General features: G+C 41.7%; 1 protein-coding gene, 1 long non-coding RNA gene and 1 pseudogene across 3 annotated transcripts in view; 1 reads left to right on the top strand and 2 right to left on the bottom strand.

Moving 5' to 3' along the window:
* Positions 1 to 11,509, bottom strand: part of LOC123521752 — a 55,320-nt gene extending 43,811 nt beyond the window's left edge. The window contains exon 1 of the long non-coding RNA XR_006680104.1: positions 11,287 to 11,509. This is a non-coding gene — a long non-coding RNA (uncharacterized LOC123521752). The remainder of the gene's footprint in view (positions 1 to 11,286) is intronic.
* On the top strand, positions 11,413 to 13,636 carry LOC101660541 (transcription elongation factor A protein-like 3). Of its 2 annotated transcripts, none has more exons than XM_045290797.1 (3): positions 11,413 to 11,436; positions 12,397 to 12,469; positions 12,777 to 13,636. In XM_045290797.1, the coding sequence occupies exon 3, from the start codon at positions 12,798 to 12,800 to the stop codon at positions 13,386 to 13,388; it is 591 nt and encodes a 196-aa protein (XP_045146732.1). In that variant the 5' UTR covers positions 11,413 to 11,436; positions 12,397 to 12,469; positions 12,777 to 12,797; the 3' UTR covers positions 13,389 to 13,636. The 2 variants fall into 2 exon arrangements, with proteins under 2 accessions (XP_045146732.1, XP_004717858.1); XM_004717801.2 differs by lacking the exon at positions 11,413 to 11,436 and adding an exon at positions 11,650 to 11,748.
* An 11,140-nt stretch (positions 13,637 to 24,776) lies between these two features.
* Positions 24,777 to 25,392, bottom strand: LOC115869848 (annotated as a pseudogene).
* Between the last annotated feature and the right edge of the window lie 2,450 nt (positions 25,393 to 27,842).

Below are 27,842 nucleotides of genomic sequence, written 5' to 3' on the forward strand. Positions count from 1 at the left end.
CTTGGCTCCCCAGCTTTGAAACATTGTCAGATACTGAAGGTGTGATTAATGGAAGCAAAGCATTGTTGGAGATAGTGCCAGAGGATGGGCTCCTTAGGTAGGAGACACTCGAAATGTGACTGTAGAGGAGCTGATTTCTCAGAGTGGAGTTGACCTTGAAGACGTGAGTTGGGTAAAGTTTATGAGAGTGGAGACTTTGGGATATTTATTTGCTGGTGGGACACAATTAAAGGTAAGAAACAACAGCAACAAAAATCTGCAAATGATCATATCTAATAATGTGCAAAGTGTGAATCTAGGAAAATTGGAAGTGGTCCAAAATTAAGTGGAATGCATGGAGATCAATATCCTAGGCATTAGTGAGCTGAAATGGACTGGTATTGGCCATTTTGAATCAGAAAATCACATGATTTCTATGCTGGGAATAACACAATCAAGAGGAATGGCATGGCATTTACTGTCAAAAAGAACATTGCAAAATCAATCTTGAAGTACAATGCTGTTTGTGATAAGATTATATCTATCCACTTTCAAATTTATGCACCAGCCACAAAAGCTAATGATGAAGAAATTGAAGAATTTTATCAGCTTGACTACACCTATCAACAATTGACTACATCTGTGGGAAGAGATGACGGCAAAGCTCAACATCAGTGTCTAAAACCAGGCCAGGAGGCTGATTGAAACAGACCATTAACTGTCCATATATACTGTAAGTTTATATTGATAGTGAAGGTGAAGAAAATTAAAATAAGTCCATGGGACCCTCAATATGACCTTGCGTCTATCCCACCTAAATTAAGAAAACAGCTCAAGAACAGATTTGACACATTGAACACTAATGCCTAAGATGTGATGAGCTGTTGGATGACATCATATATGAAGAAAACGAATGGTCATTAAAAAAATAAAAAAGGAAGAAAAGATAAGAGTGAATGTCAGAAGAGACTCTGAAACTTGCTTTTCTTCGTAGAGTAGCTAAAGCAAATGGAAAAAATGATGAAGTCAAAGAGCTGAATAGAGAATTTCAAAGGGCAGCATGAGAAGACAAAGTAAAATATGAAATGTTAGAGAGTTAGAGAACCAAAAAGGAAGAACATGATCCGTGCATTTAAAAATAATTCAAGTCTCAAGTTACAATATTGAAAGATTCTATGGGTAAAATATTGAATAGTGCACGAAGCATTCAGAGAAAATGGAAAGAATACACTAAGCCACTGTACCAAAAAGAACTAGCTGACATTCCATAATTTCATATGTGCACGAACTAACGCTGCTCAAGAAAGAAATTCAAGTTGCATTGAAAGTATTAGCCAAACAAAGCTTCAGGAATTGATGGAATATTCACTGAAATGTTTCAGAAAGATGAAGAAGCAATGAAGGCATTCCCTCTTCTATGCCTGAAAATTTGGAAGACAGCAACTTGGCCAACTGACTGGAAGAGATCCACATTTTATTCCATTCCAAAGAAAGATGACCTAACAGAATGCACAAATTATAGAACAGTATCATTGATATCACATGCAAGTAAAATTTTGCTGAAGCTCATCCAACAATGGTTGCAGCAGTACATTGAAAGATAGTTTTCAAATTTCCAGCCAGTTTCAGAAGAAGATATGGAACAAGGTTTATCATTGAGGATGCCAGATGGATCTTGACTGAAAGCAGAAAATATCAAGGCATTTGACGGTGTGGATCATAACAAACTATAGATAACCTTGAGAAGAATGGGAATTCAAGAACACTTTAGTGTGCTCATGCAGACCAAAACTGGACCAATCATGATAAATGAAAAAAAAGTTGAAGTTATCGAGGATTTTGTCTTGCTTGGATCTGCAATGCTCATGGAAATAGCAGTCAGGAGATCACAAGAAAAGTTGCAGTGGGTCAATCTACTCACAGGACTTCTTTAGAATATTGATAAGCTAGGATGTTACTTTGAGGACTAGGGGGCATGTGACCCAAGCCATGATATTTTCAAATACCTCATATGCATGCAAAAGTTGGACACTGAATAAGAAAAATTGATGAGTTTAAATTATGGTGCTGGCAACCGCTGAAGACAAATGGGTGCATAAGCAAATGTGGCAAAGAAAGATGATGGTATAGCATCAAAAGGTATAGCATCTGGGGTCTTAAAGGCTTGAAGGTAAACAAGCGGCCATCTAGCTCAGAAACAACAAAGCCCACATGGAAGAAGCACACCAGCCTATGCGATCACGAGGTGTTGAAGGGATCAGGTATGAAGCATCATCAGAACAAAAAATTGTACCATAGTGAATGATGGGGGCAGTGCAGAGTGGAGACCCAAAGCCCATTTGTAGGCCACTAGAGATCCCCTTGCAGAGGGGTCTCGGGGAGGAGACGAGCCAGTTAGGGTGTGATGTAGCAACGATGAAAAATACAACTTTCCTCTAGTTCCTAAATGCTTCCTCCCCCCTCCCCCACTATCATGATCTGAATTCTACCTTGCAAGTCTGGCTAGACCAGAGGATGTACACTGGTACAGATAGGAACTGGAAACACAGGGAATCCAGGGCGGATGATCCCTTCAGGACCAGTGGTGTTAGTGGCCATACCGGGAGCATAGAGGGAAAGTGGGTTGGAAAGGGGGAACCGATTACAAGGATCTACATGTGACCACCTCACTGGGGGACAGACAACAGAAAAGTGGGTGAAGGGAGACGTCGGACAGGGCAAGATATGACAAAATAATAATTTATAGATTATCATGGGTTCATGAAGGAGGGGGTAATGTGGAGGGGGGGGAAATGAGGACCTGATGCCGGGCCTTAAGTGGAGAACAAATGTTTTAAGAATGATGAGGGCAATGAATGTACAAATGTGTTTTACACAATTGATGTATGTATGGATTGTGATAAAAGTTGTATGAGCCCCCAAGAAAATGATTTTTTTTAATAAATAAATTATGGTGCTGGTGAAGAATATTGAAAGTACCATGGAGTGACAAAAGGACAAACAAAACTATCTTGGAAGAAGTATCACCCGAGTGTTCCTTAGAGGAAAGCATGATGAATAAAGTAGAAGAGCAGAGATAAAAAAGAAGGCCCTCAAGGAGATGGAGTAACTCAGTGCCTGCAATAATGGGCTTAGGCACAGGGACAATTATGAGAATGACATAGGACTGGCATAGTGTTTCATTCTGTTGTGCACAAAGTAGCTTTGAGTTAAAACTGACTTGATGGCACCTAACTACAACAACATAATGATATAAAAGAAAAAATTATAAATAATAATTATATGTATATGATCCCATTGCCATTGAATTAATTCTAATTTGTAGAGACTTTAAGACAGGGTATAAATGCCCCAAAAGAGATTATCACATTTTTCTCTCAGCAAGTGGCTGATAGGTTTGAATCTCTGACCTTCATGTTAGTAGTGGAGCACTTAATCACTGTATTATAATAATGAATAATAACATGAATAATATATTCATTTTTATATATTTGTATCCCAGTATTATATATTATATATACTTTTTTACCCAGTAAAAGTATTATTATGTTACTATATATTATATATAATATTTAATGTTACAATATATACATATAAGTTACATATTGTTGCAATCTGCATGGAAGCAAACTCCTACATCTATTTTTCATGGAGCAGTTGATGTTCAAATCACTGACCTTTCAGTTAACATTGGCCATTGTGTCACCAAGCCCCCTTCATTATTGGATTTGGTTTTCCAATTAAAAGGCAGAGAATGGTACATTGGATAATCACCAGTTACTAACTGGGTGTTTTCTTTCTTTCTTTCTTTCTTTCTTTCTTTAAAAATCATTTTAATGGGGACTCATACAACTCTTATCACAATCCATCCATCCATCCATCCATCCATCCATCCATCCATCCATCCATCCATCCGTTGTCTCAAGCACTTTTGTACATATGTTGCCATCATCGTTTAATTTTCTTTCTACTTTAGCCCTTGGTATCAGGTCCTCATTTTTTTCGCCTCCTTCCCCATCCCTCCCTCATGAACCCTTGATAATTTACAAATTATTATTATTTTTTCATGTCTTACACTGTCTGATGTCTCCCCCACCCCCTTGTCTGTTGTCCATCCCCCTGAGAGGGAGTTTCCCCTTTCTCCCCCAACCTTCGCCTTCCCCGCTTGGCTACTCTCAATATTGGTCCTGAGGAGTTTATCTGTCCTATAATGCCTGTGTTTCCAGCTCTTATCTGTACCCATGTACATGCTCTGGTCTAAGGTAAAGTAGAATTAGGGTCATGATAGTAGGGGGAGGAAGCATTAAAGAACCAGAGGAAAGCTATATGTTTCATTAATGCTTCACTGTACCCTGATTGGCCTGTCTTCTCCCCACAACCCTTATTTAAGGGGATGTCCAATTGCTTATAGATTGGCTTTGGGCCTCCACTCCACACTCCCCCAATCATTCACATTATGACTTTTTGCTCTGTGTCTTTGGTACCTGATACCTGATTCCATAGACACCTCAAGATCACATGGGCTAGTGTGCTTCTTCCATATGGGCTTTGTTGTTTCTCAGCTAGAGGGCTGCTTGTTTATCTCCAAGCCTTTAAGACCCCAGACGCTATATATTTTGAAAGCTGGGCACCATCAGCTTTCATCACCACATTTGCTTACGCACCCGCTTTGTCTTCAGTGATCATGTTGGGAAGGTGAGCATCTCAGAGTGTTGGATTATTTAAACAAAGTTTTCTTGTGTTGAGGGAGTAATTGAATAGGGGCCCAATGTCCATCTGCTTCCTTAATACTAAACCTATAAATATAAGTACATAGATCTGTTTCCCCATCGTCATATATATATTTACATATGTACATGCTTGTATTTATATCTCTATAAATGTCCTTTGCCCCCTGTTGTTTCCTCTATTTCCCTTTACTTTCCTCTTGTACCACTATCATGTTCAGCCTTCATTTGGGTTTCAGTAATTCCTCTTAGTGACATTGCCCTTGATCAAGCCCTACCAGGCCTCCTACACCCTTCTCACCATCGATTTTCTGTCACTTGTTGTTCCCTTGTCCCTGGGTTTACTAACACCCACTTTCTTTCCCCTGTCTCCCCCTCTCACATGTCCCCCTGAAACTGTCGTCCCGTTGTTCTCTTCTGGCTTGTTTATCCCACCTATCCCATCCAGATAGACACACAGTGACAACAATATGTGCAAACACAAGACCAAGCACAGCAAAGCAACAATAGAAAAGAAAACAATAGCTACAACAACAACAAAAAGGCAATGACCAAAAAAAGAAAAGAAAAGCCTATAAATAATTCAAGTTCTATTTGTTTTCCTTTAGTGTTTTCCAGTTGAGTCTGATGAGGCAGCATGCCTTGGCCCCACAGTCTATTTTATTGTGTTCCCTGGGGACTTCATTGCTCTACTCCCCTTGCTGCTCTGTTGCACGCCCCCAGCATCTTGTCTCAGTGTGGTGGGGTCAGGGAAGGAACAATTCCCGCCGTGTGTCTCCAGTGTTGTCCCCCGTGATGCTATGGGTCAGTGAGGACCCATATCTCATGGTGGGACCAGCCCTATGGTCTTCTCTGTGCATTGGATGCTCTGGGCAGAAATATTGTCCTCAGGGCTTGGGGAGCCAGGATGTGCTTCACTCTTTTTTCTTCCCCCCTCGTTTGCTCATGTGTGCTCTGATCAGACACATCCCTCTCCTTGAGCTGTAGCTTCAGTGCTGTTCTCTGAAATGAATTCTTCAGGGGGAAGGATGGGCTGTCCACTTAGTTGGTAATGGGGCCAGCCCCTCAAGGGGATGCGTTCTCAATCAAAAGAAACAAAGTGGTTGTAAGTGAAAGGTTGAAAATAACATTTTATGCTGAAAGAATCCAAAAGGATGTTGCAGTGGCTATAGAACTATCAGACAACATAGATTTTAGGTTAAAAAAATATTGTAAGAGACAAAGAACATTATATAATGTCAAAATAACGAATTAGTCCAGAAGAGATAATCACTATAAATATCAGGGGGCTTCAAAAATTTCATGAAAAAGCGGAATTGGAAGATAATGGAATTTTGCCACAGACTTTTTGAAATCCCTTCATATGTATGCATAGCAGAACCCCAAATATATTAAACAAACATTGACAGAACTGAAGGGAGAAGTAGTTCTACAATATTAATTGGAGATTTCTATACAACACTTTCAATAATGGATAGAACATATAGACAGAAGATCAATAAGAAAATAGCCTGAATGACACTATAACTAATAGACATTTATAGAACAGTTCACCAACTGCAGCAGATAATACATTCTTCTTCAGTACATATAGATCATTTTCCAGGATAGATCATGTATTAAGTCCCCAAACCAGCCTCAACACATTTAAACAGCTAAATATATATACACATAGTAAATCTTTTATGAACAAGGTAGAAAAAAACTAAAAGGAAAACTGGAAATTTTACAAAACACTAAATAATAAGAAAGAGCTCAAATCAATAACATTAATTTCACACCCTGAGAAATTATAAAAAGGATGAGTAAATGAAGCCCAAAGAAACCTAAATGAAAAAAAAGGTCAGAGGAGAAATCAATGAAATATAGAATAAAAGAACAATCAATGAAATCAATATTTGCTTCTTAGCAAATTTGTTTTAAAATTGATAAACCCCTAGCTACATTAACAAAGGAAAATGAAACACACTAGTAAATAAGACCAGATATGTAAGAGACTATTGGCCAGATATTAAAAATTAAGAGAATATTATGCACAACTGTACTCAAATAAATTAGATGACAAAAATTGCACAAAGTTCTAGAAACACTCAAATTACCAAAACTGCCCAAAGAAGTAGAAAATCTGGAAAAGAAATTGAATCAGTTTTAAAGCATACATACAATTTTCAACCAAGGAAACTCCAGGCCCAGATGCTTTCTTCATTGGTGAATTCTACCAAACATTTAAAAAGTTAGCACCATGGTTCGCAAACTTCTTGCGGAAATAGTGTAAGGAACACTTTCAAACTCATAATTCTATGACACCAGAGTTATTCTGATAAGAAAGTCAGATAAAGACACCACAGGAAAAAAAATTATCAACCATGTTTAAATAATAAGACAACCATATTTAATGTTTCTGAATTGCTACAGAGGAAGAGTGCTGAGATTATAAGTGTTGTATTATCTATAAATTCACTACAAAAACAGTTTTAAAATATAGCCCTGGCAGAATAGTGGCTATGCATTTGACTACTAACCACAAGTTCACTAGTTCGAAACCACCAGGTGTTCCACAGGAGAAAGATGAGGCTTTCTACACTCACAATGAATTTTTTTTCCAGGGTGGAGTATAGCACTGATGAAACGTTATCCTTTAGTTCTTTAATATTTCCTCCCTTACTATTATTGTTTTTGTTTTACCTCATTAATCTTGTAAGACTTGCATATGTTCATTTGTATAATTACAATTGTTTGTTACATGAAAGCCAAGATAGGTAACCCTTCAGAAACAGTAACAAGAGCAATGAATCCATGAGGATACGGGAGGAGAAGGGATTGGAAAGGGGGGAAGGGAGAGCTGATAGCAATGATGACTGTAAACGGATATATTGGATGGTGTAAGGTTATATATATATATATATATATATATATATATATATATTTGTAATGGTGTAAGGTACTATATATATATTAATGGTGTAAGGTACAATATATATATATGTTTGTAATATAATAATAAGAGTTCCTGGGTTGGGGTAGGGGGAGGGAGAGGATAAATGGAAGCTGTTATCAAAGGGTTCCAGAAAAAAGAAAATTTTTGAAAATGATGGTGGCAGAAATTGTACAATTATGCTTGATCTAACTGAATTATGGACAGTTATAATATCTGTAAGGGCTCCCAATAAAATGATTAATTAAGAAAAAGAATTTTTACCCCACATTTTTCTTCCATTCTATCCAGGATCATCTAATGTGATCTCTTTCACAGAACTCGGTAATGGTAGCTGTGCACCAACTAGTTCTTCTGGGCACAGAATAGAAGAAGCTGAGATTCATGCTGTCCATTAGTCCTTTTGACTATTTGTTTCCATGTGTCTTTTATTTTATTCACTCTTTATTCCAGATAGGGAAAGAGCTATAGGTGCATTTTAGGTGGCGCAGTGGTTACATGTTGGTCAGCAATCCTCATGCTCGGTAGTTCAAAACCACCAGCAGCTCTGCGGAAGAAAGACTGGATTTTCTACTCCCCTGAACAGTTATAGTCTAGGAAACCCACAGGGGTCACTATGAGTCAGCATTGACCCAATGGCAGTGAGAATTACTACTAAAACTCTCGGGTATATACTCGTGTATAAGCTGAGTTTATCAGCACATTTTTAAATTAAATAATCATTTTATTAGGGGCTGATACAACTCATCACAATCTGTACATACGTCATTTGTGCCCAGCATATTAGTACAAAAATTGACTTCATCATTCTTACAACACCCACTTTCCACTTGAGCCCTTGGTGTCAGCTCATTTGTCCCCCTCCCTCCCCGCTCCCCCGGAACCCCTGATAATTTATAAATTATTATTATTTTATCATATCTTACCCCATCCAACGTCTCCCTCACCCACTTCTCTGCTGTCCATCCCCCAGTGAGGAGGCACATTTTTAATGCAGTTTTTGTGGGAAAATTAGGTGCCTTGGTTGATTTGTGATGGTTGGACCAGGGTGCTGCTGCCTTAGCCAGTTCCTGCTTCAGCTGGCAAGGCTGACTTCCTGCAAGACATCCCCAAGGAGAAGCCACATGGACCTACCCTGATGCAGCCCTGGGTGCTGGAGCAGCTGTGTGGAGATCCCTGCCAATGCTGAGAAACTTAAACGTTCACTGATTCAGCTTTCCTCCTGCAGTCAGCATCACACTGTGTGTTTTGTGAGATGGAGGAGGACTTTGTGAATTGGTGTCGGGTTAATGTTGGACTTGTGGGCTTGGGCAGCACTGGGTTGGGATGTTTTCTTGATGTGCACTTAACCTTTATATAAAACTCCCCCTTATACATGAATTTCTGTGGATTTGTTTCTCTAAAGTAGCCAGACTAACACAGAGGCCACTAAAAGGAAAATAAAGGAATATTGCAAACAAGTATTTGCCTGGTGTGATAGTTTTTGTGTCACCTTGTCTGGGCCAGGATTCTGAATAGTTTGGCAGTTAAGGCCACCCCCAGGATGTGATCTAACACAATTATGTTAATTATCTATAAATTAATTCCAAGTAATTAATAACCATCCAAATCAGAAGCAACAGGCTCTGCTAGTCTTACTGGTGAATTCTTCCAAATGTCCAAAGAAGAATTTATCCAATTTTCTACAAATTCTTTCAGAAAATAGAAACAGAGGAAACCCTTTCTAACCCATAGCATTCCCCTATTACCGTAATTAAAGAAAGAAATCTGTAGGTAGAAAAAATACATTCCAATACCTCTCATGAACACTCTGACCAAATGGAATTTATCAAAGATATGCAAGGCTAATTCAACATTAAAAAGGTATCTAATATAATTGAACATACAAAAATATAAATAGAAAGGATCATATGATCATATCAAAAATAGAATAAAAAGTTGACAAAACTCAACATCCACCCATTCAATATCAAAATCTTCAATCTGATAAAGAACATTTACCAAAAAAACCCCTACAGCTAGTATTTTAGGCCAGGTTGACAAGATAAACAAATTCGGTGACCCTCATATATGTGTAGGAGAAAGCCTTATATCAGGAAGTAGTTATATAAATGGGTACCCCCCCAAAAAAATACCTGAATTGCCTGGGCATAGCAGATATTTCATAGCATGCATTTTCCCTGGTAAGTGAGCATCTAGTAACTCATACTGAATTATTGCATCCAGTGGCATTGCCTGAAAAGGTTCTCTCTGGTTACAGTGAATTTTTTCATAAAAGCAGTTTCACTCAAACCTCGTTTTTTTGTGATGGCCAATTTAAGAGAACAGCGTGTGGCTGTGAAATTTTGTTTACTGCTCTGGTTTTGGGAAAACTGACACAGGAAGTGTTGTAATGTTGAATACAGCTTGCAAGGACAGTGCTATGGGAGAAACTCAAGTGTATGAGTGACTTTCTAGTTTCAAAAAAGGTGAAATGTCAATTGATGACAAACCTTATTCTTTCAACTTCCCAACAGATGAAAATGTCGACTCCTAGTGCATTTGGAGTTCATTCCACCAGGTCACACTGTTAATCAAGTTTTCTATTTATAGATTCTGAGAAAATTGCATAACAGTGTGCCATAACAAAGGCCTGATTTGTGGCAGGCGGGGACTGGTTTTGCCACCATGACAATGCACCTGCTCATGCAGCCATCTCAGTGCACCAGTTTTTGACAAAAACAGCAGGCCTCTCTTGCCCCACAGACCTGATTCACATGACCTTGCTCTGTGCAACTTCTTTTTGTTTCCTTGAATGAAGAAGAACACAAAAAGGCAGCGATTTGATGATGCAGAAGAGGTGAAGAAAAAAATGAGGGAGGTGCTGTCAGCCATCCAAACAGATGAATTTGAAAAATGTTTCCAAGAATGGAATCACAGTTTTGACAAATGTATTAAGTGTAATGGAGGTTATTTTGAAGGTGGTAAGATTGTTTTGTAAAAAAAGTTAAATACATAACTTTGAAAAACAATTCTTTTTTTTTTTGGAGGTACCCCCTCATATATCAGGAAAACATCCAGTCCAAGTCCGACACTAGTCTATAAGTTCAATACCAGTCCATAAATCCCTCTTCAGACTCACACAGCCACAAGCAATGATGCAGAATGCAGCAAGATTACAGGCCAATGGGTGAAAAGTCTTGTGGCTCAAATGGTGGTGGAAATATCACAAGGCTGATGCAGGTGTCAGTATGGCTTACCAGGAGGAAGGTGAAGGCAGAAAGAGAAAGACGTTTCCAGGACTCTCCTAATGAGGATTTCAAGCCCACCAGGAGGAACCATCAGGCTGTGAACTGATGGACAGGCCGGTCTCCAACCCTACACTTCAAGTTGAGACGAAATTATAACTACCACAGTTAGTTTCATATTTAATGGTGAGAAACAAGATATTATTGCCCTATGATTGGAAACAAGCTAAGGATGTCCCCTCTTACTATTTTTCATCAACACGACCCTAGAAGACATCAAACAAACCGAAAAACAAACTTATTGTCATCAAGTCAAATCTGATTCATAGTGACTATATAGGGTGTGGTAGAACCGCCCCCAGCAGAAAGCCTCCGAGGAACAAGGTGGCAGCACAGCTTCTTGGCAGATATCACTTACCAGAGCTCTGGAGTTGGGCCAAGCAGGCTTTGATGCTCAGGAGCTGAGTGTGGCTAGCTAAGACAGGTCCTGTCCTTAGGGCTCAGCTGGCACACCTGGAGATGAGGGCACCTGAACAGGCCTGTCGTGCTGAGACCTGAGAAGCACCAGGTAAGGCACCTGGTTTCAGAAAGCTCCTCTATCTCCTCCTTTATTCCTTCTCTGTGCACCCCTCCCGGGATCAATTTCCTGATGAGGATGGAGGTGAGGTGGACAGGACAGGATGGGGAGAGGGAGGCGGCCGCGGGTGACGCGATGCGCCCACGTGACAAGTCAGGCGCGGACGTGGGCACTAGACCCCGCGCCCGCCCTCCCTCGCAGAGCTCCAGTCCAGCGCCAGCACCACCAGCTCTCGCTCCCCGGCGGCGGCCGAGGAGCAGGCTGCAGCGAGCCCGGGAGCCGCTGGCCTGCTCTGTCCTGCAGGTCAGTGTGTGTATGGGGGGGATGGGGAGTATGGCTGAAAGACTCAGGAGTAAGAGAGTGAGAGCAGGGCTCCCAGAACTGGGAATAGGAGTGGGGGAGGGGAAGGATGGGAAGCACCTGGATGGGAGGGGGGGAGCGTTGGGGGGTGGGGGGGGCGGGGAGGAAAGGATGGGGAATACAGAGTACCAGAGGTCTAGAGGGGATTGGATGCAGAAAAACATCTGCAGGAGACTGAGAGCAGTTTGGGCAGCTGTGGGAGAGAAACTCCCACAGTGTCCGGCCTACTTCTGGAGCCCCCTCCTCTGCAATCTCCACATCCCTTTTAGAGCCAGAAATGGGGGCAGCGAGGGGCGCAGTGCAGTGGGACAGCAGGACAGACGAATTCTGTGAATACTTCTCACCCTGGTTTCTGTGCCTTGGAGGAAAGATTGACCTTTGGGGGGAAGGCGTGGGGCGGGGCCGAGTGCTTCCTGGAGAGGGAAGCATTGAAAACCAAATTTTGGAAAACATCCTTTTCTGGTGCCTGAGGCCTGAAAACAAATGGCGGTTGCGGGGGTGGGGTGGTGGTGGGTGGGGTGGTGGTGGGAGGTGATCATTGAGTGAGGAAGCCGGGATTCAGGAAAGGACCTATCTTATGTCTGTCTGCAGGTCTGCGCATCTGTTGCTCCCAGGACTCTGTGAGGCTAGAAAAAGAAGAGAAACCTGTTCAGAAGCCCTGCAGGTCTGGCGGGGTGCCATGGGGTGAGGGGTGGGACTGGACCTAGACCCAGGGCTGTGTGACCCCACCCCCAACACATACATGCATAACCTCCCACACTGGAGTGGGCTGTTAACAAAGTCTGCCTAGGAACTGGTTGGGAGAAATGGTAGCGATAGGGATGGGCACACTTGAAGACCCGGACCTGGTTAGAGGAATGTTGAGGAGGGGGAGATGCTAGTACCAACTGGATCTATGCACCCCTCCTAAATCCTCAGTCTCCCTTCTCTTCTCTTTGTCTCCTCTCCTCTCTCCTTATGCCTCCCGACAGGAAAAGGAGTAGAATCTCACCATGGAAAAAGTCTACAGTGAAAATGAAGGCAACCTGGAAACCCAGGGAAAACCCAAGCGTGAAGTAGAGCCGGAAGAGGAAGGGAAGTCCGAAGAGGCGGCCCGGCTGGAGGTGGAGAGGAAGGCAGAATGCCAGGGGAAGCCAGGTGCTGAGGGAGAGGCGGGGGCTGAGGGGCAGCCAGAGGGAGAGCAGGAGACTCAGCAGGGAAAGCCAGGAGATGAGGGCACTCCTCAAGGGGAGGCCCAGCGGAAGCCCGAGAGCGAGGCCCGGGCCTCCGAAAAGCGCCCCGCTGAAGATCACGTGCCCAGGAAAGCCAAAAGGAAAACGGACAGGGGCACCGATGATTCCCCCAGGGACTCTCAGGAGGACTTACACGAAAGGCACTTGAGCAGCGAGGAGATGATGATGAGAGAATGTGGTGACGCGTCAAGGGCTCAGGAAGAGCTAAGGAAAAAGCAGAAAGCGGGTGGCTTTCATTGGTTGCAAAGAGAGGTCCAGGATCCTTTCCCCCCTAGGGGCCAGCGGGGGGTCAGAGGAGTCAGGGGCGGAGGTAGGGGCCAAAAAGGCTTACAGGATGTCCCCTACCTTTAATCCCGTTGCCTTTCCATTCTGATTCTCAGATGGGAATCGTGCCAGCCCTGCTTTCCCTGGCAGGCTTCTGCCAGGCTCTGTGCTCTAACCTGTGCTGATACTTACCTTGCTTCAGGTGTCACTCTTGTTACCAGCAGCCTTGGACCCCACTGCAGCGCTCTGTGTGTCAGTAGGGCTTTCACCCATGTGCATGGGGGAGATGTTCACGGTACCTTGTAAAATGTGAATAAACTGTTTGTAAACCTGCATATACAGTATCAGCCCATTTTTGTAAACTTTTCTGTGTGCGGGATACATCCGAGCACCAGGGAAACTCTGAAAGTGTGTACACTAGGAAGCCTCACTAACTGCCAAGGAGTCGATGCTGACTCAGTGACCCTATAGGACAGGGTAAACCTGCCCCTGGGAGTTCCCAAGACTGTCACTTCACGGGAGTAGAAAGGAGGCAAGGATTATTCTTGTAAGCTGACAAAAACAGTTCTCGCCTGCACTCAAAAATGCATCCAATCACCTGAGAGTTTTACACACATACCCTGGGTGTCAGCCCCCTGCTGGTGTGCCCTATCACCTGGGTCGAACCACATCAGGTGAGTACTGGCTCCTCTACTGCTCCATGGCTCCCACCAAGGCATTCTGGGTTCCCTCATCTCCATTGTTTCCCTAAAGGTTATGGCTTGTGTCTATCACAAAATGAATAAAAGCTGAAAACAGGAAGTACTACATGATAAGTAAGTGATCTATCTAGTAAGCTTATGAAGATAAGGAAAACACTTAAACATCTCGTCACAACTTAGATGAAAGGTACAACTCACATCACTTCTGAGGCCTGGAGCTGGGGGAACTCACCTGGCAGTTAAAGAGTCTGTCTGCCTCACTAATTTCATAGTCACCTGTGACGTGGGGGTAATTTTTGCCTCACAGGACTGTTAAATGGTTCATTTGAGGTACTGAGCGCATGAGCTATGTTGAGACCCGGTCCCATCAGACACTCGGGAGTATACCAATCCCATGCAGTAGCAATAATATGGATGGGATAAGACACTGGTGGGGAGAGTTGGGAGAGAGCTCAGCTGTACTTAGGAACAAATTCAGGCAGCTGAAAGGTGGGTGCCACTCTCTTCTGGGTACTGCAATGTCTGCTGGCTACAGTGCACTACCGATAGCTAACAATGGACTAGAGATTTTAAGGCTCCCAAACCCTATCCATTTATCTGGAATCCACAGTTAGTCAATGCCCACCTATCCTTGCCCCTTATAAAACCATAAAAAACAGCAAACAAAACCCCGAAAATCAAAAACTAAACTGTGACGGAGTTGATGCCGACTCACAGCACAGGGTAGAACTGCCCCAGTGAATTTCAGAGACTAACTCTTTACAGGAGTAGAAAGTCCAATCTCTGTCTTGCAGAGCAGCTAGTAGTTTTGAACTGCTGACCTTGCAGTTAGCAGTTAGCCACAAACTTTGTGGATAACTCTCCTCTCCCCACTTTAGTTACAATTAACCCAATGATCCTCTCAATGATGCTTTCTGATTGGGAGACAGGTTGCAAAAGCATCCTTTATGTGTTTTTATTTGTTTTTGTGTAGATTAATATTGTCTCCCCCAGATTCAGATATTGTGACCAGGGCAGAAATTGAATGACAGAGGCAGTGATGCTTGTTCTCTTGGGTTATTTGTCTTATATGCACACTCTCTTTCGTAGGTAGAATTCTCTTAGAAAGTTCTAATCAGATTTCACTTGACCAAATCAGCAGACCCATCTACACATGTGATTTTTCAAGTCCTACAGAATGTATGGTCTATGGGACAGTTGCTTTAGTATTATCTGTGAGCTAATTAGAAATATAGACTTTTAGGCCTTACCTCATGCCTAACTGAATTAAAAGTTTAATGTTAACAAGATTCCCACATGATTCCTATAAATGTTAAAATTTGAGAAACACTTGCTTAGGAGACTCTTGCAGGCTCTCCACTCCTACTTCCCACGTGAAATATGTGCCTGGAAGGATAAAGGTATACAGTATTTAAGATACGCATTTCAGATTACTAAATAGACCAGTGTTTGGCACACTGAAGTTGTTTGAAAGCAATCTAGTGGGTCAAGACCTGTATTTAGTTAATAAAGTAAAATAGAATCATTTCCAAATAGATAATATCAGATTGCATTGCAGATAGTTAGGATGAGTAGTTTTTGGTGAAATTTGTGTTTCCACTGTGTTCATAGTGAGTTGTGATGGAAAATGCATTTCTAACTGGGCTAGGGTTTTTAAAAATTAACAAATTAGCATGAGAATATTCACTACTTGTGCCCTTTATAAGTAGTCCATAAGTGGTACCATGGGAGAGATCTGAGCTCTAAGCACTGAAAGCATTCACTCATGGCCACAGGACTGGAAAAGATCCATATTTGTGCCCACTTTAAAGAAAGGTATCACAACAGAATACCCAAACTATAGAACAATATCATTGATACACACAGAAGTGAAAATACCAGCAGGGATAGCTCCAAGAATGGAGCTAGTAGAGAGCTCCATCTCAGAACGATGGGGTCCGTAGTGCGAAAATAAACTGCTATGAAATCTGTGCTGTACAAAGAGACTCAGGGGATGGTTCTGTATATGCCACAGGAGTGTAGCCTCAAAAGGGGGAAAAAGCATGCCTGCCAGGGTGGAAAGTTGTGGTGGGGTGGGGTTAGGGGAATGCATTGTAGGGGGAACAGTTAGCAAATGCAGATGATTTTGTCTTCCTAGCTTGAAGAAATCAACACCTTATATTTTAGAGACAACATATATTGTTTTTTCCTTGAACTCTACATAGTCTCCAGTGTTGAGTGGTACCCAGAGCAAATGAAAAAGAAAATGCTGTAGGTCTAGGCTGTAGGGTAAGTTTCTTGGACATCTTGGCACACCAAAGTGTATTGTATTTCTCCAAGACAGGAAGGGTCTCTGAAGAGATTGCAAACTCTAAGAGGAGATTTAAAGTACACATTCTTAGGGTTTCATAGCAATACCAAGCCCTCTTGGCAATGAGTCTCCATTAGAGAAGCTGTTCCTAGCTTGCTTCCAGATTCTGGTAGAGACTCCACACCTGATCAGGAAGTATTAATTTTATACACAGAGCCTCCCATTATAAACTTGCTGTTATCTACTCTATTTAAGGCTAAAGTTGGCCATGGACACCAGCATTTCATCATTAAATCCAAATGGCTTTTAAGAAATCAGGTCTATCATTGATAGCAGGGTTTAAAAATGGAGGGAAAAAAAACAGGAAATAAGTGATGGACAGAGTATGCAGAGATTGGAACCTTCATACATTGCTGGTGGGACTGTAAAACTGTACAAATACTGTGGAAAGCATTATAACACGTCCTCAACCAATTTGTAATAAAAATACCATATGATTCAGCACTCTTTCTATTCAATATATACCCTAAAGAAATAAGAAATACAGGACAAACAGCGACGTTGATAGCAGATTTATTCATAATAACCAGAAGATAGAAACAATCTAAATACCTACCAGTGGAAGAATGAATAAATAAATTTTCATACATAAAAACAATGGGATAAAATGGAAACACTCTGAACCATCTCATGACATGGATGCATTTAGATATGCTGTGTGAACTTAGTCAATAACAAAAGAACAACTATTGTTTGAGACTACTATCATAAAAAATCAAGATAAAGATTTTCATATCAGACGAAATAGATTTTGATGGTTATCAGTAGTGGGAGGGAGAGGAAAGGGGAAAGAATAGGCTAGAGAATAGGTGGGTGTTAGTTTGGTGAAGGGGAAGATAATATCCTACAAGAGGGAATGGACAAAAATGTGAGGGACAGGGCAAGCTGTTGGGAGGTTTAGTAAGTTAAGTTGTTGAGTACAAAAACTATGATCTGATATGTAAACTCCCACCTAATTCACAATAAAAAGGTGTTGTGTTTTCTTAATCAACCTGAACAAGTCTAGAGGGACAAGTAAATTACATGGGCAGGTACATTATGGATCTACTCTACTTGTGTATAATGACTAAAAGGTCTATTGGTTGGTCAGGAACTTGGGGAACACTAAATCGGAAAATTGATAAGGTGATCTGGGAATAGGTTTGCAGATGGACCACTTGTAAAGGGCACACGTAGTGAATATTCTCATGTTCTATGGGGTAATAGTTTTCTATAGAATAAGACATTACCAAACACTAAGCAGCTTACAGCAACATCCACTCTCTATAGGGCAGAACTCTCCTCTCTGCTTAGGATCTTACAAAGATGTCAACCAGACTGGGGTTTCACCTGGGCTTTTAGGAGTTACTGTAGCAAAAGAACTATTCAACATTCCACCATTTCAAGAGGTAGCATATGAGCAAGAACCAGTGATGCTAAGGAAGATGTTCAAGCTGTACTGAAAGCATTAGCAAACAACAAGACTCCAGGAATTGACGGAATACCCATTGAAATGTTTCAGAAAGCTGAAGAAACACTGCAGGCACACACTATCGGCCAAAGGACTGGAAGAGATCCATATTTGTGCCCGATCCAAAGAAAGGTGACTCAATAGAATGCTCAAACTATAGAACAATATCACTGATATCGCACAGAAGCAAATTTTTGTTTAAGATCATTCGATGGCAATTGCAGCAGCACATTGACAGGGACCTGCCAGAAGTTCAAGCCACATTCAGAAGAGGACATGGAACAAGGGATATCATTGCTGATGTCAGGTGGATCTCGGCTCAAATCAGAGAATACCAGAAAGATATTTACTTGTGTTACGTGGACTATGCAAAGGCATTCGACTGTGTAGAATATAATAATTTGTGGATAACCTTGAGAAGAATGGGAATTCCATAACATTTCATTGTGCTCATTTTGAACTTGTACATGAATTAAGAGGCAGTGTGCACAGTTTAAAATCAGGAAAGGTGTGTGTCAGGGTTCTTTGCTTTCACCATACTTGTTTAATCTGTATGCTGTGAAAATCATCAGAGAAGCTGGATTATATGAATCATCAAGATTGGAGGAAGGCTTATTAACAATCTGTGGTATGCAAATGACACAACCTTGCTTGCTGAAAGTGAGGAAGAATTGAATAACTTGCTGATGAAGATCAAGGACTGTGTGGATTACAACTCAATGTAAGGAAGATGAAAATCTTCACAAGTGGGCCAATAGTTAACATAATAACAAATGGATTTTTGTCTTACTTGGATCTACTATCAATGCTCCTGGAAGCAGCATTCAAGAGATCAAAAGACACATTGCATTAGGTAAATCTGCACAAGACCTCTTTAGAGTATTGAAGAGCAAAGATGTTCCTTTGAGGATTGAGGTGAACCTGATGCAAGCCATGGTATTCTCCATTGCCTCATATGCTTGTGAAAGTTGGACATTGAATAAGGAAGACCAAATAAGAATCAATGCATTTGATTGTTATGCTTTGGAAGAATATTGAAAGTATTGTGGACTGCTAAAAGGGCAAACCGATCTGTATTGGAAGAAGTACAGCCAGAGTGCTCCTTAGAAGCAAGGATGGCAGTCTTCCTCTCACATACTTTGGGCATATTGTCAGGAGAGACCAGTCCCTGGAGAAAGGACATCATATTTGGTAAAGTGGAGGGGAGGTGGGATAGAGGAAGGCCTTCAAGGACATGAACTGACACATTACAGGGCTGCATCAGTGGGCTCAAGCATAGGAACAATTGTGAGATCGTGCAGGACCAGAGAGTGTTTTGTTATGTTGTGCACAGGTTCACAATGAGTGGGAACCAACTTGATGGTACATAACAATAATAACAGCATGTTTCCATATTCATTTGTCTTCATAATTCTGTTCCTTGCAGCTGTAGGACTGAAGTGCCTACTTTTTGCTACCGGTAGGTTAAGGAACACTAGTGGCAGAGTAGTTAAACACGAGGTTGCTATTGGAGGTGTTTGCAGTTGGAACCCACCAGTTGCTCCATGGGATAAAGATGTGACAGTTTGCTTCCATAAAGACTCACAGCATGGAAAGCATGATGGGGTAGTGACTCTGTCCTAAAGGGTCACTGTGCATAGGAATAGACTTGACTGTAAAAGGGGAGTAGTCTGTTCTCAGCTCCTAGAGGCCCCTGCATTCCCTACCACATTGTCCCCTGCCAGCAAGGTGGATTTATGCGTCCAATCTCTGGCTTTTCTGCATGTATCTCTAGACTCATATTTAAAGGTATGTTATGTGTAGGTTGTTAGTACCTTCCAGATAGTCTTCCTATGGTAAGGTTGACTTCATTGGAACCCTAATTACATCTGCAAATTTCCTTCGCAGGAACCATCTGGACTTTCACCTCTGAGTCTGACCTCAGAGTCATCCTCTTCAAACTGAAGGGTATCATATGTTCCCAGTTGAATCATTTGATCAGCCTGCTTCCCACCAGGAGAATTTTAGGGGTCAAATAGTCAGCTTTCATTTTGTATTTTCTCTTTCATTCCAAGCTGACAGTATTTTTGTTGATATAATTGACCTAAGAATCTTGTAGGTCTTGCATGAATTGCAGTGGATTTTACTCCACTAGATAAAATCTATATTCACAGTTTCTTAAAGCATATCTACATCTATATCTATATCTCCATATATCTGTCTATATCTATCTATCTATCTATCTATCTATCTATCTATCTATCTATCTATCTATCTATCTATCTATCTACCTACCTACCTACCTACCTACCTACCTACCTATCTATCTATCTATCTATCTATCTATCTATCTATCTATCTATCTATCTATCTATCTAAAGAAATCTGATTACCCTTGCACCTATGTGTGAGCAGCAAATCCATGCTTGAGGTAGACATGTGTATTAAAACATCATACACATTTTCTTAAGGCTGCCTTTCTCCATTTCGGGTTCCTGCTGGGGTGCTGGGTGTTGCTCAGCTTCTATAGACTGTCAACATTACTTGGCACATAAGCTCTCCATCTTGAAGGCATGTGTACTCACTGACATTAAGTAGATTCCGAGTCATAGTGACATAGTAGCATGCTAAATCCTTCTAACACTTTGAAACTGACTTCTCTGGCCTCTTACTTGTTCAGCTTGCTAGAGGTCTTACGGTTTGATTTAGACTAGGCAATCTGTGAGACATACTTTTAGTCTCTTGAAAGTGATTTTTGTGTGACTGAATTCTCTGAGTTTTTAAAAAAATATTTCTGGGGTTTAAGCAAAAGGCTATGTGAACTAAAATCTCGAATTTTTCTCAATGCCTTATTTTCAGAAGAAAAATCCCCAGAATTTAATGTCTTTTGTCACATGGATAGGCTGAGATTTTCTCAAGTCATCATGTCCCAGGTCTTTTTTGTATACCAGCCATTCCTTATAATTTATTTCTCTCCTCTCTAATTTTCGTATAAGCAGCAAGGGAAAAACAATCTACACATCAGTATTTCCCTTAGAAATCTGCTCAGTTAGATATCCAAGATCCTCACTTACAAACTTTAATTTTCATAAAACTGGGTGACAATTTTGCTAAGTTTTCTGACACTACATGTAAGGAACTTCCTTTCTTCAATTTCTATTAATATGTTCCTTACACCATTCTGGGCCCTCACTAGCAAGGTCTTAATTGTGTATATTTCTACTTACAGACTACATAAGGGAATCTAGTTTGTTTGGTTTGTTTTTAATGTTCCTTAAAATTTTCCACAGCTCCACTTACAACCCAGTATGCCGGCCAATCCCACATTTTTAGGTATTTGGTACAGACAGTCCTTGGTTTGTGAAGAAGTCTATTCGTAACTTTGTCGTGAAGAATTTGTAAGTAAGTTAAACCAGGTGCACAAAGTCCTATTTTGGTGCAGAAAAAAAAAGGCCAGGATGCAGTGGCAATTAAGTGATTGACTGCTAACTTAAAGTCTGCTGGTTCAAACCCATCATTTTCTCCTCAGGAGAAAGATGTGGTAGTCTGCTTCTGTCGAGATTACAGTCTTGGAAACTGCGGGGACAACTATACTTTGTACTATAAGGTCGCTATCGATTGGAATCCACATGATGACCGTGGATTTCTGGGATTAGTGCAATAAAAGCCTTCAGTCCTTTTCAAGGATTTCAATTACTTGTGCAGAAAGCAAAGGTGATTATAGTGAAGACTTTGTTGTGAATTGCTCCTGTTGTTTCATAATGAGAACAAATTTATATAACACTCCATTTATACCAGCTGTCTGTATGTTGAATGAATGTTCCTAATCCAGCAACTGCCTATACATCAAGAAAACAAGAGACCTTGGTAGTTTCCAGGGATAGGTAGGTGGGGAAGGGAATCACTTTCTAGTCTTTTTGGTGATGGAAATGGCAATACTTTGGGTAAAGTCTGCACAACTTGACCAAAGCAAATGCTGACACCAGGAAGCACACAAGAATGAAAAGTATTTTGTAAAGCTATATATATGTGTGTGTGTATATATATGTATGTACATATATAAACATGTATATATACACATATATGTATTTACAATAACAACAAAAAGTATTTGTGTAGTTACATACACATAAATGCATATATGTGCATAGGAAATTACATGTGACTATATAGCAATTTTAACAAAGGAAAAGAGAAGATAGAAAAGGAATAAAGGAATTAAATGAATGACACTGTAACAGAATCAATCAAAATAAAAATAATAGTAGAATACTATAAGGAACTGTATTCAAACAAATTTGAAAACCTAGAAGAAACAGACCAATTTCTAAACACACACACAAAACCTACCTAAAATAACACAGACAAAAATAGAAAATTTGAACAGATCCATCATAAAAGAAGAAATTGAACAGGCCATTAAAAATGTTTCCAGTCCCCCCCCCACAAAAGATCTTGCTTCAGACAGCCTCATTATGTCTCCATATTTAAAGTATGATTCTTGTGGGCCTTAGATCTTTATGTCTTGCTTTTTTGTCCAATCAGATAATATCTGGCTTTTAATTGGTCTGTGTGGACAATTTGCATTTAATGTGATTGTTGACACATTGATGTTTCAACCTCCTATCTTGCTATTTGTTTTGTTGAATGTATGCTATGTTTCCACTTCCGTTTTTTACTATATTCTTTTGAATTATTTTTTTACATTTATTGTTCTTGGTTGCCTTATTAGTTGTAGTTCATTTTGTGTTTATTGATTGCTTAATAGTTATAGTGTACATCTTTAATTGTAGTCTACTTTCAAGTTACTTTGTACCATATCATAGATAAGGATATTAAGATCGCACGTACATTAAGGATCCTGTGGTATTATGAGGTAGGCATTGTGCTGCTGACTACAAGAACAGGTTCAAATCCACCGGCTCCTCACGGTACAAAGATGAGAAAGCCTGCTCCTGTAAAGCTTCACAATTTGGAAACCTTATATCGGGTTGCTGTGCACTGGGACTTGCTGGCAATGGTTTATATTTACATTACTTCTCTAATTCCCTTTATCCAATTATTCTCATCCATTCATTTTTGCACATGTTTAGATTCCATACTACACTGCTATTTTGTTTGTTCAAGCTATCTTCTAAAGAAATAGTTTTAAATTGTTTTAAAGAACTTTATTTTCTCACATTTTGGTACCAAGGCTGACTTTAAGATTTCCTTTCCATTACTTGTTTTATGATATTTTATTTGATGTGTGATCTGGGCTGAATATGTCCCGTGAAAAGATACGTTCAAGCCCTAAACACTGTTGCCTGTGAATATGACCTTATTTGCAAATAAGGTCTTTGCAGATATAATTAATATGTGAATTAAAATGATGCCATAGTAGATTAGGGTGGGGCACTGGTAGCCCTATAAAATGAGTATAGATATACAGAGAGAGAGAGAGAGGCACAATTGTAGCGATGCACCCAAGGTGAAAGAATGCCAAGGATGGGAGCCACTCAAAGCAAAGGAGAGGCAAGGAGAGATTTTTTGCTTAGAGCCTTCAAGTTTGCAGAACTCTGCCAACACCTGGATTTCAGACTTGGACCTTTTTAACTGTAAGAGGATAAATATCTGTTGTTTTATGAAGCACCATTTGAGTAGCAACACTCTAATAATCACCAGTCTGGGTAGATATGTGAAACCAGGAAGACAAAATCTGGCAGGAATTTCCAGGGAATTAATTTAGTCTAAGAACAAAAGGATCAAGTAGATAACATATTGAGATAATATTTTACCCTTGGCCTATTCCCACCCTGAATCTGAAAAAAATGGCTGTATGAAAAATATATAAATCAACAACAATAAAAAGACAGAAAGTACTATTTGGGCAAAATATATGAAAGCCATCAAGGGCCCAAGTATCTCACAAGTGTTGCCCATTTGGTTCAGTATACCTCTAACGTGAAAGGAAGGGCTTAATTCACAGATCCATGCACAACATGTGGTGAGGATGGAAGGCGTTTAACTCACTGGGGACTCCAAGAAAATCAACAGAACTTTATCATGCTGAGGACACCAGCTTATCATCAGCACAGTAATTGAGGGTACAGGCTTCATGAGAAGGCACACAGTATACAGAAGGTCCGACAGTTCATAGGCTAGGATGGCACTCACCTCTCAGCTATCTGGACTTATTCCTGAGTGTCTGACGGGGTCTTGTTTCTGTGAGTGTAAGGGAGAGAGTAGGAGCCAGTCCAACACAGTTCACACATTCAGCACCTCATCTGATCCACTTGATAGTCTTAGAAGGCAAGTATTATTCACAGTTCTCAGATGACAAGACTGAGGCTTCCAGCGATGAATCTGTAATAACTGTTGGGTAGATTCTTTCCAAAAGTCCCACATATAAGTGATGTGAGTTTTTCATACCATTTTATGCTCTGACAAAAAAATTTTAAGTATACACACTGCCTCCATAAGTTCAGTGGACAGATATTTGCTTTTTATGTATTTTTATCTAAGTTAAAAAAATATTTCATTGTAGTCGTTATGGCAGAGTTCATCTATATTCTTTGGGGAATGTGGATAATGAGAGAAAGAAAAAAAATACAACTCACAATTTTACAACCCAGAAGATTAACCTTTTAGGGGACAAAACTCTGCTCTCCCTGTGCAAAGATGTCTATATAAATGTGTGTTCTTTTTTCGAAAATGGATCAAGTAGAAGACTAGCACACTTTAAGAAACATTGACACAGTGCAGATGTTATGTGCTGCTTTATTTTTTCAATGAATCATGAACTTCTCTTCCACGTGAGTGAAAAACTCCTACTGACACACAGAGCGCTGCAGTGGGGTCCAAGGCTGCTGGTTACAAGAGTGACACCTGAAGCCAGGTAAGTATCAGCACAGGTTAGAGCACAGAGCTCGGCAGATGCCTGCCAGGCTCATGCCACGATAAAGAAGGACTGGCATTGTTGTCATCAGTCAAAGCAGACTTAAACTCCAAAGGCACTACAGAGAAGGCTTGTCCTCAGAGTTCTTTGGTGGCAACTTAGCTGCACTTCTGATTGCCCCTGGGCACCTTGGGTCGAAACGATTCTGGAAACATTTTTGCATTCTTATAAAAGACCCCAATTTCTGTCTGGTTTTTTTTCCCACCTCATCTTCCACCTTTACCATCTCATCAGATTCTCTTATCATCTCCTCATTACTCAAATGCATATCATGGATGGCTTCCTTGGATTCCTTAAGGTTCTCAGCTAGCCCTGTTTTGTTTGATCTTGTTGCTTTTCTGGGGACATCATCCTCAGTTGGATGTTTGGCTGCAGTCCTTGCTCTGCTCTCTGGCTTACCATCTTCTTTTGGCTTCCCTTCATCCTCTGCCTTTCTCAGTTCCTCACCCTCTACCTTTCCAGGTTCCTCACCTTCTGGCTCTCCTTGATCCTTTGGCATTTCCTCATTTTCGTTTCCCTTAATTTTCATCTTTCCCTCATCTCTGATTTTTTTCCTTGTCTTCTGGAATACCAGATACTTCAGCTTTGTCCTTAATCTGTGGCTGTTCTTCATTTTCCATCTTTCCTTGCTCTTCAGGCTTGCCTTCATTTTCACTGTAGAATTTTTCCATGTTGAGATTCTTCACCTTTTCCTGTCCTAGGGGATGGGGATTGGGTGGGGTGGGGTGGGGGCAGTGAGAAGGGAAGAGACAAGGGAGACTAAGGGCATCCTAGTGGAAGCACAGGTTAGGGTAGTACTTGCATCGCTCTCTTGTCAGAGTTCATCTAACCTGGGCAGGCTTCCAAATATTCCGTCTTCTTCTTTTTAGAAAAAATCATTTTATTGGGGGCTCTTACAGCTCTTATCACAATCCACACATGCATCCACTGTGTCAAGCACATTTGCACATATGCTGCCATCATCATTTTCAAAATATTTTCTTTCTACTTGATCCCTTAATATCCAGCTCCTCATTTCCCCCACCCTCCCTCCCTCATGCACACTTGATAACCTATAACCCACCCCCCATGTCTTACACCAACCACTGTCTCCCTATACCCACTTTTCTGTTGTCCATCCTCCTAGGAAGGGGTTATATGTAAACCATTGTGACTGGTTCCCCCTTTCTCCCCACACTTTCTCCTTACCCTCCTGGTATCTCTCTATTCTCATTATTGGTCCCGAAGGGTTTATCTGTCCAGGATTCCCTGTGTTTCCAGCTCTTATCTGTAGTAGAGTACATGCTCTGATCTTAAAGGCTTGAAGATAAACAAGTGGCCATCTATCTCAGAAGCAACAAAGCCCACATGGAAGAAGCACACCAGCCTGTGTGATCATGAGATGTTGATGGGATCAGGTATCAGACATTAAAGATGCAGAACAAAAAATCATATCAATGTGAATGAGGGGGAGGTGCAGAATGGAGACCCAAAGCTCTTCTGTACACAATTGGACATTCCCTTACAGAAGGGTCACAAAGAAGAGATGAGTCAGTCAGGGTGCAGTATAGCACCGACAAAACATACAACTTTCCTCTAGTTCTTTAATGCTTCCGCCCCCTCTCCACTATCATGACCCCAAATATGTATTCTATCCACCCCTGACCACCACCTTCATTCCTTCCATTCGCTTGAGGCCACTGGTCCTCTATTACCAGCCCCACTCCAATGTCAAGGTTATGTGTGTATATGTTGGGGGTGGGGTCCCTAAATTCTGCTCAGTCCATGCCCTTCTCACTACCCACAGCCCTGGGTCTAGGCCTCCCTCCACCCACACCCAGTGGCAACCCACCAGACCTGCACGGCTGTCTGAACAGGCTTGTCTTCCTTTTCTAGCCCCACAGAGTCCTAGTTGCAACAAATGCACAGACCTGCAGCCAGACAGGAGACAGGTCCTTTCCTGAATCCTGGCCTCCGCTCTCAATGACTCAATCTCTCACCTCCCAACTGCCATTTGTTTCTAGGCTCAGCCATCACACAAGGATGCTTTCCAAAATTGGTTTTCAAAGTTCCCCTCTCCTGGAGGCTCCCGGCCCCTCCCCACCCCTCCCTCCAAAGGCCAATCTTTCCTCCAGGGTACAGAAACCAGGGTGAGAGGTTATTTCCAGAATCTGTCTGTCTTGTGCTTCCTGTAGCACTACACCCCCCCTGCCTCCCCGCAGCCCCCCCATTCCTGGCTCTAAAGGGGATATGGAGATTGCGGAGGGGGATCCAGAAAGCAGGCCACACATTTACAGGAGACCCTCCCCCACAGGTGCTCTCCTGATAATCCATTATCATTCCCTTACATCCGTCTAGGTCTTCCAGCAGTGCTCATCACATACACCCTGCCCCCACCCTACCCCACACACCGCGCCCTTTCTCCCACAGCCACTCACCTGCAAGATGGAGCGTGGCGCCTCTTGGGCTCTGCGCAGTCTGTTCCGATCCCGTACTGCCGGTGTTGGACCGGAGTTCTACGAGGGTTGGCTCACAGGCACGGGGTCTAGTGTTCACATCCATGCCAGGCCTGTCACGTGGGTGCCTCACGTCTCCTGCGGCTAGCATCCCTGCCCCCAGTTGTGCCCATCTTACCGCCACCCCCACACTGGAATGATCCAGAGAGCAGAGGGAGCCTAGGGGTTGTGCGCTGAGAAGGTGAAAAGGAGGAGGAGGAGCTTCTTGATCCCAGGTGCTTGATGTGGCTGTTCTCAGGTCTTAGCACAGAAGGCCTGTGGGACACCTCTTATTTCCGAGTGTGGCAGCTGAGCCCCACAGACTGATTTAAAGCCAGATCTGCCTGACTCCAGAGCTCTGGTGGTGGCTCCTGTTAGGAAGCTGTGCTGATACCTTAAGGGGTGTGTTCCTAGGGGGCACTGGTAGGGGCCGGACTCCCTTCTCAGTCCATGTGTTTCCCTACCTCCCAGCTGGGTCTCTGTCGCTTCCCTCTGAGTACCCATGACTCCCAAATTGACACCCGCAGGCTGTTCCCCTCCCTTGAGTCTCTCAGTCAATTGGACATCATTGCCTCGGAAAGTCCCCGAGAGACTTCGATGTCCCCATAACACGAACTGGTTTCACCAGCTTGCCCCTCTAGTCTTTCATT

Source organism: Echinops telfairi, unplaced genomic scaffold (assembly GCF_000313985.2).
Source record: "Echinops telfairi isolate 266 unplaced genomic scaffold, ASM31398v2 ScPeMD7_55;HRSCAF=186, whole genome shotgun sequence".
NCBI lineage: Eukaryota > Metazoa > Chordata > Mammalia > Afrosoricida > Tenrecidae > Echinops > Echinops telfairi.